General features: G+C 38.1%; 1 protein-coding gene across 2 annotated transcripts in view; it reads left to right on the forward strand.

Moving 5' to 3' along the window:
* nr6a1 (nuclear receptor subfamily 6 group A member 1) overlaps positions 1 to 13,593 on the forward strand; it is a 159,928-nt gene that overhangs the window by 21,212 nt on the left and 125,123 nt on the right. Inside the window, exon 1 of one of the 2 annotated variants that reach the window (XM_012968268.2) lies at positions 5,137 to 5,167. The exons of the other annotated variant lie outside the window; for it this stretch is intronic. Coding sequence (XP_012823722.1) covers positions 5,158 to 5,167 — 10 coding nt within the window. The 5' untranslated portion in view covers positions 5,137 to 5,157. Of the gene's footprint in view, positions 1 to 5,136; positions 5,168 to 13,593 lie in introns of those variants that run through there. 2 annotated transcript variants of the gene reach the window in all.

The following is a 13,593-nucleotide window of genomic DNA, read 5'->3' on the forward strand; positions in this document are numbered from 1 at the left end:
CACAGAGCTACTAGTACAATTTATTGATGATTGTCTCTACGTGTATTTTAGCAGAGACAATTCTTAGTATTTGTATTGTCTATATGGCAAGGTATTTTCTGGTGTTTAGTACCCATGACAAATAGCTGCTACTAGTAGCTCCGTGTGTCTTCACCCATATAGATCAGACCTCTTCATTGGATCCGAGGGCCCTTTGTGTTAGGTTTTAATTTAATTAACCCTTTTTATGCAGGCATATCCTACAACGCAAAGGAAGATTCTTAAATGTTTAAACAGTGTAGCTTTTAAAAATAATGAATTCTGCCATTGATCAGTGCGCTGGTTACAAAAGAACTAGCAGCTATTAAGTTGGTAATCACATTTGTCTTAAATTTATCCATTAACAATGTAAGGATTTTTTCAGTGTAAGAAGGTTTTTTTTTACTGGTTTGTTACCAGTTTCAGTTTGAAATGTTTGATTTTTTTCTTTCAGCGCTGATTTATACATGTTTTTATATAGGTAATGTAACACAAGGAGACATTCTTGATTGATTACAAGGCAGCTTACCATAAAGGGGGGAAACGCAGAGGCAATTGGTGCCCAACTGCTCAGCCTAGGGACCTAATAGACAATACTGTATGATTTCCATATGGATAATGCTGATGTGTATGTATTGGCCAGTATCTAAATATATCACTATATGTGAGATGGAGCTGCAGCTTCCTGTATTTCTGCATTCACCAATGCCCCTTCCACCCTCAACACAGGTTGGTCTGTTGAAACTTACTCTATAGGTGCCATACATACATACAAAACATTCAATGGCATATTAGGTCTTCTGCTTTGTCAGATAAATTAAAGCATATTCTGATCAGATCAGTGGGTAACACAGTGGTATTATACAAAGTAAAATATGATTATTTGTGCATGTATGCTGGCCCACCAAACTCAATCTTTATCCAGGTACTGTAGATATTGTTTGTTTCTGGGATCGGCCAGTGCTGTTGGCCAATGCATCCTGAGTCTTCATATGAGAAGGTGAAGAAGAGCTTCTGCTGTTTCAGCATGTGAATGATTGGAGCAATATAAAGGTAGCCCCTGGTACACCTTCATCTTTTTGGCAGCCTGTAAGCCATGTATGGCTGCTGTAAGGGTTGCTTATTTTTACTTCCTCTAAAGTACAGTGATCAATCCTGGCCAGCTCTCTTACAGGGCAGTCATTTTATTTCCAAAGCTTTCAAATTACCTATCTGATTCCTATGTTCCTCTATGAGGGGGCTGCCATATTTGTGCAGCAGGACTCCATTAGCATTAGAAGCTATAACTGACAGGCTGAGAAGGGACAGTCAGGTTGGCAAAACAGTCAGAAACTTCAAGTAGAAATTACAGGTATCGGATCCCTTGTCCAGAAACCCATTATCCAGAAAGTTCAGAATTACGGAAAGGCCATCTCCCATAGACTCCATTTTAATCAAATAATTCACATAATTTAAAAATGATTTCCTTTTTCTCTATAATAATAAAACAGTACCTTTACTTGATCCCAACTAATATATAATTTATCCTTATTGGAGACTAAACATCTTTTTGGGTTTAATTACTGTTTAAATAATGTTTTTAGCAGATTTTAGGTAGGAGATCCGAATTACGGAAAGACCCCTTATCTGGAAAACCCCAGGTCCTGAGCATTCTGGATAATGGGTCCCACACCTGTACTTACAAAAGCAAACATATCAGCAAAAAATGATCAACGTGACCTATAGGTAACTTTTTATGTAGATTCATATTTTAAAAATATAGGTTTTTTTTTCAGTATCATTTTAAATTAACAACCATGACCCTTTTTAATGCAGTAATGTTTCATCTTTGAAGCAAAATAGTAATAAAAAATGATAGGTTGTAAAGCCATTAGTAGGTTGCAAAGCTAACTCACAGGTTGAAAACACTGTATTAAATGCTGATGTAAATCATTTATGGTTTTTCTGTGTGTGAATGTGGGATTATTTTGCTATTGATTGAGGCAGCAGGAACAATGTTGATGTTTACCTTCTGTGATAAAAGGGGGGCTTTACCTTAAGATCCGCTCGCTAGGCGATGTTGCCAAGCGAGCGGATCTTCTCCCGATATCCCCCACCTACGGGTGGGCGATATCAGGAGAATCCAGGTTAACGAGCTGATGCGGTCCCCGATCCGACTAGATTTTTTAACCTGCCCGATCGAGATCTGGCTGATTTCAGGCCAGATATCGGTCGGGCAGGCCCGTCGGTAGTGCCCATACACGGGCCGATTAGCTGCCGAATCGGTGTAAGGGACCGATATCGGCAGCTACAATCGGCCCGTGTATGGGGACCTTTACTCAGTTAACTTAGTAAACTGCCAAATTAGCTTTGATATAGATTTAAAAAGAATCAGCCAAAGTATGTTCAAAATCTTCAGAATAAAAAGCAGTATATGTTCATAATTTTCAGAATAAAAAGCAGGATTTGTTTATCCCATTCCGTTCTCTCTCTTGAATTGTGTAGCAGAAGTCAATTCTCCTCTAATTGTGTTACTCAGCTAGCCTCAGCTACATTGTTTCAGGAGTCAGAATAATCAAGGCAGAGAATATAAACAGCCAGACAGAATCTGCTTTCAATAGCAAGTGCTGAAATTTCTAACTAATAAATATGCTGAGAAACCCATTAATGTTTTGCATGCCTTTGACTTCCTTATGGATTTTGATCTTAATAGAAGTCAGTCAGAGAAGTCTCAGCCATTACCCTCTTCCATATTCAATACGTACCTATGAGTTACTGTGTGGGTCCTTGCAACAAGTCTGCACTTTGTGACTCCCTAAAACTGACTCACTCCCTCTAGGAACATTACCAGCTGAGGTATATATGTTTGCCCCAAAGTTTTATGCATAAACATATCTATATCATATCCATATCAAATCATATCTATAAAATCAAAACTTATTGAGAACATCTGTTCCAAGAGGAAGACAGACACCCCTTTCTCATCTCAATGGGCTTAGATTTTATTAAGTATTATGTAAAGGAGGAAACAGAATAAGGTCAACCAGTGTATAGTTGCCCTGATGTTGTTGAACTACAACCCTTGAAGGAGTGTTTGCCTTTAAGTCCCTCTTCTATTTATCTTCCAGTCTCTCATTCACACCATTACCTGGTTACTAAGGTAAGCAAGACCCTAGCAACCAGAGCTGCTGATATTGAGAACTGCTACAACTGGAGCTGGAGAGCTGCTACAAAAAAATAAAAACCACTTACAAATTGTCCCTGAATGTTAATGTCTATATCATACTAAAAGTTAATTCTAGTCCAGCAGAAGCATTTAGTTGAATAGGAGACAGAACAAAACAGACCTGAGTGTTTAGCTGTGACTGGGTGGTCTTGATATAATGCTTGCATCGGGTTAATTTTTGGCAACAGAATAAAAACATTTAGATGTGCTGCCTTGTCCCACAGAAGAGAGCTCATGTATCTGATAAGACTGCTTGGCTTTACCATGCGGAACCACAGCCATCTGTGCCTGTAGACAGACATATGTACAATAAGGGGACAGTTTTATATTTCTGTTCTGGGCAACTCCTTCACAGGTGTCCTAACAGTGAGATAGTCTGGCGTTCTGTTCTTGCTGGAAAATGGTGTCCTGTTGTTGTCCTTCTGTTATGATAAAAATAATGTGATTACTTTCCTATGGATAGAACGTGAGTATTTTCCTTTATTGCATGCCATCTAGGATAACTGTTCTCTTGCTTGTGGTCAAAACCATTACTGTTCCATGTTGTCTTACAAAACCTTCCATATTGTTGAGTTTATTGTAGGCATTGACTTAAAACCATTGCCTGGACAAACATTTTGGTGTGGGGCTGTAGAGTTGGTTGTTTTTTTTTGATGGAGGTATAGTATTTTTCATTTCTGTATGGAATGGTAGAGTTGGGTTTAATGGTGAGTTTGAGTCATTTCTGTGTAAGCATTTTGGATAAAGTTCGTATCTTTCCGTAATTTGGATCTCCATAACTTAAGTCTGCTAAAAATAATCTATATATTGAATAAACCCAATAGGCTTGTTTTGCCTCCAATAAGGATTAATTATATCTCAGTTGGGATCAAGTACAAGGTACTGTTTTATTATTACAGAGAAAAAGGAAACCATTTTTAAAAATTAGAATTATTTGATTATAATGGAGTCTATGGCAGATGGCTTTTCTGTAATTTGGAACTTTCTGGATAAAGAGTTTCCGGATAAGGGATCCCATACCTGTACTAATTATGCCGTTGACAGTGGTAGTTCACCTTTAAATTCACGTTTACTTTGATGTAGACAATCTTATTTTTTGTGGTTCATCAGCATTCTAATTTGGAATTTCAGCAGCTATCTTATTGCTAGGGTCCAGTTTACCATAACAACCAGGAAGCAGTTTGATTAAAATACTGGAAGATAAATAGCAGAGGCAAAGTAACTGACTATAAAATTGTAGCCTTATAGATTGATCCATAGATTGATATAGATTGATTGATTGATTTTTCAATTCTGGGGTCAGTGACCCCCATTTGAAAGTGTGAAAAAGGTAGAAGGTAAATAAATAAAAAGTGAAGACCAGCTGTTGAGTTTCTAAAAATAGGATATTCTATAACATATTAAATGTAAACATTCTCTACAGTGGACTGAGCACACTAATACAGCTAATGGACCTGGTTTTTGCCCTTAGCTTCTTAAGTTTTAGAATCACCACACTGTCCAATGCCTTCCTCTGATCAGAGTGAGATTTGTCCTGCTGCTTTTTGTTCACCACCTAAAAATATTAAGGTACCTTAAAAATAATAGATTGTGGTATGACGTGCTGGGGCACAGGCTTACTGCTGAACTCTAGCTAAGGCTTTCATCATAAAAAAAAGTCTTAAGGGCAGTAATTGCTAAGCCTGAAAAGTGGGCACGTGCTGGAGGGTTAATCTCACCCCCCCTGTGTGTAATTAGCATATGTTCCCATTCACTGGGGGCTGTGTTAGCAGGCTGGCGTGTGTCAGGGTCACAAGTGCTACAGATGTGTGGGTGGAGTTGGGAGTGTGCCTGAGGTGACAGGCCTAAACTCACAATGGAAAGGGATATGCTTGGCTCTGGATCACAGCACGCGTTCTTCCTGCTGTAGGAACGATGCCCTTGTAGAAGCCAAAATGATGTTAGGTAAGAACGATGGCTCACAAGCAATGCAACACATTTCTCCTGCAGAACCTCAATCTATTTTTTACCCTAAATCCCAACATTTTAATGCACTGCTGTGTCGAGTAATCTTGCGTCCCATTGACCCGGCACGGGGTGCTGGACAGTTGCCTAATGATAATGTGGCGGTTCTCGATTATTAATGTAATATCAACTTACCTTTCAGACCTAGATTTCTTGCAGAGGTGTGAATTCTTCTAATTTTACTTTTTGAGTTTAGTTATCTATTAGTAAATCTGTCCCAAGGAACAAATCAGAGATTTGCTTTGTGTTTTATGTATTAAAACCAACTGCTGACTGGCTGCCATTGGTTTTAATAACATTCAAATTTTAAACTGAGGACATTTTTTAAATGGAATCTTCATAATTGTAGTCTTTGTTTTATATGTGGGTGTTTATTGCTCAAAAGCCCCTTAACCACTGCAATCAAATTCTAAGCCTAGTGCCAAAAGGAGAATGATTTCTTCTAGGAGAGCTGGTCCTGTTGTGCATGGTTGCCTTTCTTACTCCAGAGGCCCCTATATGAAGATACTCAACCTTTTGATATGTATGCAGAGTATCTCATATAAGTACACTAGAGTGTTTAAAGATGGGTGTTAGGGGGTCATTAGCCTCTTTGATTGAGTAGTCTTGGATTCTTACAACCAGTCCACTGCTGCTCAGTGCAATGTCATTTTAAACACCTGTTGGTATAGGGTTTAGTGCCTTGTGTTCCTAATGTACACTATATTTGTACTTATTATTTTGCACAGGTTTGTATATATTTTTGCTCAGGTTCACATTATAGTAGAGGCTGTGGCAGGCAGATAAGAGTAACTGCTGCTGTTCTCCATGTAGGACAGATACAGCTGCAAAGTTACACTCTAAAGGCAAGGGGAATAATTAGCAAACAGACTGAATTGGCAATTGGTCACTGGTCTTTAGGGGAGCATTTGAAGGTTTGGAGGGACAGGGAATTCCAGAGAGATGGAAGCCTTAGACAAATCTTGCAGTTGACACAGAATTACTGCTTGAACTATTTTCATGCATCCTTTGAAGTTACCAACACTTTGCTTGTGGTAATGTTCTGTCATTGTAAAAGTATATTTATCACGTTAGCTATTTGTGTTGGCTACAAGCAACTGCTGTACACCAGGTAGCAGTCACAAGACACAGCACCCTGAACTGGGGCCAGAATGTTTGATTTTATGATTTCAGGTTTACTGCTAAATTTCTGAGTGATAACTGGCTGACCAGTGAGTGTAGGTTATGGGTCTGGCCATCTACCATTGAAGTGAAGGGAGGGGCAAAGCGGGACACTTTGCCACTGGCATAGTGAGCTAGAGAGTGCGTGGTTGGGCAAACATTGGGAATTGCCCTGTATGAAACTGCCCTTACTTTTCTGCCTTCCACCATCATGTGAACTGAGCCCTTACCTTATGTAGCAGTGTAACCCCCAACCAATGTCAGGTATATATCCTCTGCCTGTCATTGCTGCTCCCTGCCACAAATGCTGCCCTCAAATGTGCAAGGGCCTGTAATAATTACATTTGTAATGCTTCTATGTTCCTGAAAAGGACTAACTTGAAGTAATTCTTTTGGAGTGTTATAAAGGTGGAAGCGTCTTTTAACTAGCTCTTTAACTGCGGTTGATTTTATTGTATGTATCAAGACCTTATATTGCATTGTGGGATTTAGGGTGATGGCACACAAACCATTATCTCTGCTTCCTGACATGTATTCAAATAAGAAACACCAGGCAGGACCAGTTCCTACAGGCATTTTGCTTTTAAGGGAAAGGGATTCTTTTCTGCTGGCTGAAATATCCTGGTGGAGAAACGCCCTTGTTTAGAGAACCAGAAATTAGTGGACCCCCTTAAACATTTGGGCCCACTTAGATTGTAAACTCTACGGGGCAGGGACCTCCTTCCTACTGTGTCTCATACCACATGGCACTTATATATACATATATATATATTTATTGTATTTATTTATTATATCACTTGTCCTCCCTGTGTGTAATTTTGTATTCTGTAAGATTGTACAGCGCTGCGTACCACTGTGGCGCTTTATAAATAAAGTTATACATACATACATACACTATACCTCCAGGGCGTCCAGCAGGCACGGGGTCTATTTTCTCTACATTTCCCCCACTGGCCTTGAAGCCTTTCTGCTCATGTAAGTACTGCTGCCACTTTGGGAGCTCAACATTTGGAGTGATGCAATGGCAGAAGATACAGAGCTAACATTATGGAGGAGGGGAATTTTGACATAAGGTTAATCAGTGGGAGGGGGATGGGTTTACCTGTATGTTTTTGTTATATTTCCCAAAATAGCAAATAAAATATGCTAGTACGGGGATGGGATCCCTTATCCGGAAACCCATTATCCAGAAAGTTCCAAATTACAGAAAGGCCATCTCCCATAGACTCCATTATAAGCAAATAATTCTAATTTTTAAAAATGATTTCCTTTTTCTCTGTAATAATAAAACAGTACCTTGTACTTGATCCCAACTAAGATATAATTAATCCTTATTGGGGGCAGAACAATCCTACTGGGTTTATTTATTGTTTAAATGATTTTTAGCAGGCTTAAGTTATGGAGATCCAAATTATGGAAAGATCCCTTATCTGGAAAACCCCAGGTCCCAAGCATTCTGGATAACAGGTCCCATACCTGTACTATAGTTGATCCACTGCAAAGTATTAGGATAAGAGTGCTTTCTTTTAAGTTCTGATATCTGTCTTGTATATTTTTGTGTTTTTACTTAACTTTTTATTCAAAATTTGACTGTAAGTTACAGGTATGGGAACTGTTCTCTAAAATGTTCAATACCTGGGGCTTTCCAGATAAAGGTTTTTTTTTTCCAGAATTTGGATCTCCATACCTTACGTCTACTAAAAAATTATTTAAACTTGAAATAAACCAAATAAAATAATTTGATTATTTTGGCAACAATAAGGGTTAATTATATCTTAGTTAAGCACAAGATTATCTTTTATTATTGCAGAGAAAAATGAAATCAATTTTCAAAATTTTAATTATTTGTTTACAATGGAGTCTAGGGGCAATGGCCTACCCGTAATTCTGAGCTTACTGAATGACAGGTTTCGGGTTAAGAGATCCCATACATGTACATGCACATTCTTCATATTGGTGTGCATCACTTTAGCCTTCTTAATGTAATCTTGAATTCTATAAAGGCTTTATATAGTGTGTATATGGAATGATATTTCACTAATTTCAATAATTTGGTTGGGCAGTGCGTTTAACAGCAGGAATTGCAACAGCATTGTAAGGTAAAATACTTCTCTGTCCTCAGAAGCATATTGTTCATAAATATTTAATAATTTTAAAAATATAATAATTCTTCAGAAGGGTATTTTAAATGCATTATTAATATAAAAAGAAAATAATAAAATAAGTCAGTGCTGTATATTAAGCCACTTGCATTAAAAATAGTATTATCGAACTGTAAATGGTGACTTTAAACTCACCCAAAAAAACGTGCACCCACTACCTTTCCCTTTAATGCAATCCCACTGCTGTTCGCACAAGGTTTCCAGAAGGCTGTGAGTCGTGAATAGCACTCTGCTTAATCTGTAATCTCTGGTTAATAGTTTATGGGTTCTGTGTGTGTTAGCCTTAAAGGAAAACAATACCCCTAAACAATGTAGGTCTCTATAAAAATATATTGCATTAACCAACTCATATGTAAAACCATGTTTCATCTAAGTAAACCATTTTAATAAAAATATACTTTCTTAGTAATATGTGCTATTGGATACTCCTAAATAGAAAATTGCCATTTTAAGAATTAAGGTCCGCCTACTGGGATTATAGGATTCACTATGCACTTTAAACAAGCCAAGGCACACATATCATATCATGTGATCTCTGAGGGAAGCTTGAGAAAAGGCCAGATGTAGGCCTGAAATGTCGCTTTATCTAAAAGCCATGTATACTTAATAAAGGCTTTTTTAATGGAGACAAGAAGGTGCTGTTTGCTGTTTTTCTACATCTCTTAGGGAGGCAGAATCTCAAGTTTGCTGAAGAATTCTTTATGGCTAAACAAGTGGAATAGTTCAAGGACTGTGGTCTTGGCGAAGGCTTTGAGTGGGACTTTGTTCCTTCTTATTCATCGCTTGCTTGATAGTTATATGAGTTATACATTCATCTTTTAGCTTTTTTATCTCTTTGTATTCGATGTGGGAAATTGTATGTGTTTGTCCCCACGATATTTCTTCTGCTGTTAAGGCACTGAGATGGGATACATAGGGCCTGATTCACTAAAGTTTATCGCACGCTTTTTTGCGGTAAAAAAGACGCGACAATTAGCGCGTGATTCACTACAGCATTACCGCATGCGATAAGTCGCATTTTCGCATCCGGTATTTCTCGCGCTAGTTTTACCGCATACGTTCATTTCCGTGCTGAAAAGAATATGATCACATGATTCACTATAACTTTTGCGCGCTAAATATCGCATTCGGCTATGCGAAAATTAACACCTACTACAGGCAGGCGAAAAATTATACAAAAGTACAGTAAATGATTTTTTGCAATAAAATATGGACTTACAGTGTTATTTATTCAAGTCTGTGTTTCCCCTAGAGTGACGCAGCCGCCAGTTTGCAGCGAAATGTTCATTTTTAATACAGTAATTTTCTGCAAGTATTGGCGTGTATGGCTAACATGGCATGCATTCATTTGTGCGACTATTTATATTTGGCTACAAGTGATGAAATGTTTCGCCAGGCATGGATTCGCAGCGAATTTTTGGACGTGCGTTGAATTTTTTTGCGGCGGATTTTTTCATGCGTTTCGCAAAACAATCCGCCAATGGCAAAACGCCTGAAAAAATTTGCCACGCAAAAATTCACCGCACATACAAAAATTTATACAAGCGTCAAAAAATAATAGTCACAGCAACAATTTTTTTGCCCGCACAACATTTTTGCCGTTTCGTGGATCTTTCGAAAGATTTGCTAATTTTCACTAAAGATAACCAGAACACATTTGCTCATCACTAGTGGCTACTATTTATAAGCATCTACTATTTATATGATACCATTTATATGCTACCATTTATATGTGGCTAATATTTATATACACCATTTATATGCGGCGACAATTTTTATACACTATTTCTAAGCTACCATTCATATGCGGTGACTATTCGCGGGCGTAATTTAGCACATGTACCAGCAAATACCGCATTGAAATAGTCTTCGCGAGTTAAATAACGCATGCAATATCGCGCGTAAAAAAGCGCGAGTATGCTTATAGTGAATCGTGCGAAAAATCGCCAAAATTAAGACGCGGTAAAAATTTTAGCGCACAATAAAAATAGCGCACGTTTTATCGCCCTTAAGTGAATCAGGCCCATAGTGTTTTTATAATGGGCCAGAACTCATTTGTTGCTGTTCAGATTTGCCATAGGCTTGGTCACAAATTATGTGTAAGACTGGATAGGTGCCTATACACAGGCAGATGTTGCCCCTGAATGGCTCAAGTATGATGCCTTACCATTAAATATATGATCAGAGCTCAGACATATTATTTATGCTGGGCAGAATGTCCTGGAAGCCAAGAGCTGCATCCTCCTTGGAGTATTAACATTGACTTGAGGATCAAGTGATGGCGGTAATAATTTGCCAACCACTTCTAGCCCCATCAGGCAAAGATCTGCATTTTGCAAAACTTTTCTTGGAGGCAGAGGGCCATGAATGGCAGTCTAGCCGTGTATCGGCAGGTTTACAGTTGTCTATGGAGGATGTTGGCTGATTCTGATTGACCAAAGCGTTTGGATAAAGAAAGCCCCGTGTTCTTAATGGGAAAACACAAGGCAAGTGATTTATAGCACAGACTAACCGTACACACTCAGAATTATACATCACCTCATTGCCTGTTCCTATTCATCAATAACAGGCGGACTATTGCTTTTCTGTACATCCTCATGTAAGGCTGAATTAGAGACTGCACATTATTTGAAAACGGCATGATTTCAGACACCAGCTTTAGAGGCTTTAAAATCCAGATATTCTGGGCTTTTAAAATAAATACAAGTTGGCACTTGCTCCTAACTTCATAATGAATGCACCTACATCTGCATGTGATCCTCCTCTGAGTAAATGACACTGCATTGCTTAAATCTCAGTGAAACCACTGAAGCTTATAAATAACACCAATAGATGCAAAGCCAATTAGTTTCCCTTGCATCGAATGTAGCTGATTATTGGACCAATAACTGCAGCAATTTATTTTATATTACGTCTCGAGTGACATTTAAGTCAATAGCAGGACACTGCATAGAGAGGATGGTACTTTGTTTTAATGCATCAGGAGACAGCTAAATGGCCAGATGGCAATGATTTAATAATAAGTCACGGGACAATATTTATTAAGCAACCTTTGAACTCATTTGAATTGAGTATCGTTGCCAGCAAATGTAGGTAGGTAAGCAGGCCTGGGCTCTGGCAATCTGTGGATTTTGGCAAATGCCAGAGGAGTTGCTGTAAGATGCCATAAACTATTTATTGGGCCTATAGGAGACAGTTTGGCCCTCTTGGTTTATTTTGAAAATTTAGTCCAGGCGTGTAGGTTAGCATTGCACGCAGAGCTAAGTTGAACCAACCTCAAGATATAAGGATGAATTATTTATTTATTTCCTTATTTATATAGCACCACACATTTCCATTGGGTTTTACACAGATTATACATCATTCCTCATATATCAGTCCGTGCCCCAGCGGAGCTTACAGTCTAACATCCCTATCACATTCACTGTGGTCAATTTTAGTCGGAAGCCAATTAACCTGCCTGTTTGTTTTTGGAGTGTGGGAGGAAACAGGAGTACCCGGAAGAAATCTACGTAGTCACGGGGAGAACATACAAACCCCTTGCAGATAGTGCCCTGGCTGGGATTGAACTCAAGGCAGAAGTGCTACTCACTGAGCCGTTGTGCTGCCATGATCCGTAATATTTCCTTCTTGGTAACTTGGCAGGACCAAAACATTGCTTCCGGTTCAAGAGCTGGGGAGATCTGTTTGTTTAAAGTGAGGTGTCTGATAGGAACAACTATAATTTAAATGCGATGCAAGCCTAACATTTTGCTTATTAATAGAACTTGTAATTCTTGGTAACTTTATAATAAACATTAATTACACATTTGTATAAATATATATAGTTTTTGCTGTCTGTACTTCCTGTTATGTTCACCAGTGTTCAGTTGCTAGCTTTGATTAACAGACCTGTGAAGAAGAATGTTGGGCTTTGTGAGAAATGGATTCTTTGACTAAAGAAAGATTGTTGTCTAATACATTGTTTCAAGAGACTAATCAGTAGTGCAGAAAGGGACAGACTATTTCAATTACATTTATTAATAACTTTTATGGCAGTGGTGGGTTTGTCCCTAATTTCCTTCCCGCCTGCAGTAATGTGGATCGACGTTGGGATAACATGCGCCTTGTGAAGTAGCCTGAAGATTCTTCTTTAGGCAACTTGGGAAAGCAGAAGCAATGCATACATTTCCCCACCTGGAATTCACATTACTACAAGTGGGAAGGAAACCAGGGATATTATGTCATCCCCGTAGTATCGCAGATTTGCTACAGACAACAAAACGTTACAGGTGCCATTGTCCCTAAACCACTGAATGTTGTTGTTTTTTTTGTAACTTATATTTTTATTGATTTTTACAAATTTTCACAAGTTAGCAAAAGTAAAAGACATTATACATAATCACTTAGGAATAAGAAAGAAAGCAAGAAGGAAAGGAAGTGGGAAGAGTTACAAAAGGGGTGGATATAACTGAATGTTATTTTGTAAAGGTGTTAGATGTTCTTTCGTTATGCAAAAATCTGGGTTTTCTTCTTCAAATTATTTGTTAATCAATCAAATAACTTAAAAAGTAACCTGGCCCATCATATTGCTACAAGTAGTGATGTGCAAACTGAGTACTAAGTACTCATTTTAGTATAAGTAAGTGAGGGAAAGACTGAAAGTGTGACTGTCTCACTAATTGAAGGACACATGACTGGATATGCAACCTGCAGGCCTACCTGCTTTCACATCTAAAAATTAAGACCTTTTGGGATATATTCCTGACTATGACCAGTTCTGCCCAAACCCTGGTTCCGCATGAAATAATCGTCACCCCATTTAATAATGAATAAGGATTGACCTGCCTAAACAGGAATAATTGGAAGGTTACCACAATCAGATATAGAAAGGTTCAAGGATTTCCAAAAACAGATTGTTTGCCCTTTAAATATAGTAGGCATTCTTATATTAGATACACTATATTTTTGACAAGATATTTTTTATATTAGATACACTATATTTTTGACAAGATTGTTGTAAGCAGACATAAACTTTCCCTCACTTTATTAAAAAAATGAGTC

This window comes from Xenopus tropicalis, chromosome 8 (genome assembly GCF_000004195.4).
Source record: "Xenopus tropicalis strain Nigerian chromosome 8, UCB_Xtro_10.0, whole genome shotgun sequence".
NCBI lineage: Eukaryota > Metazoa > Chordata > Amphibia > Anura > Pipidae > Xenopus > Xenopus tropicalis.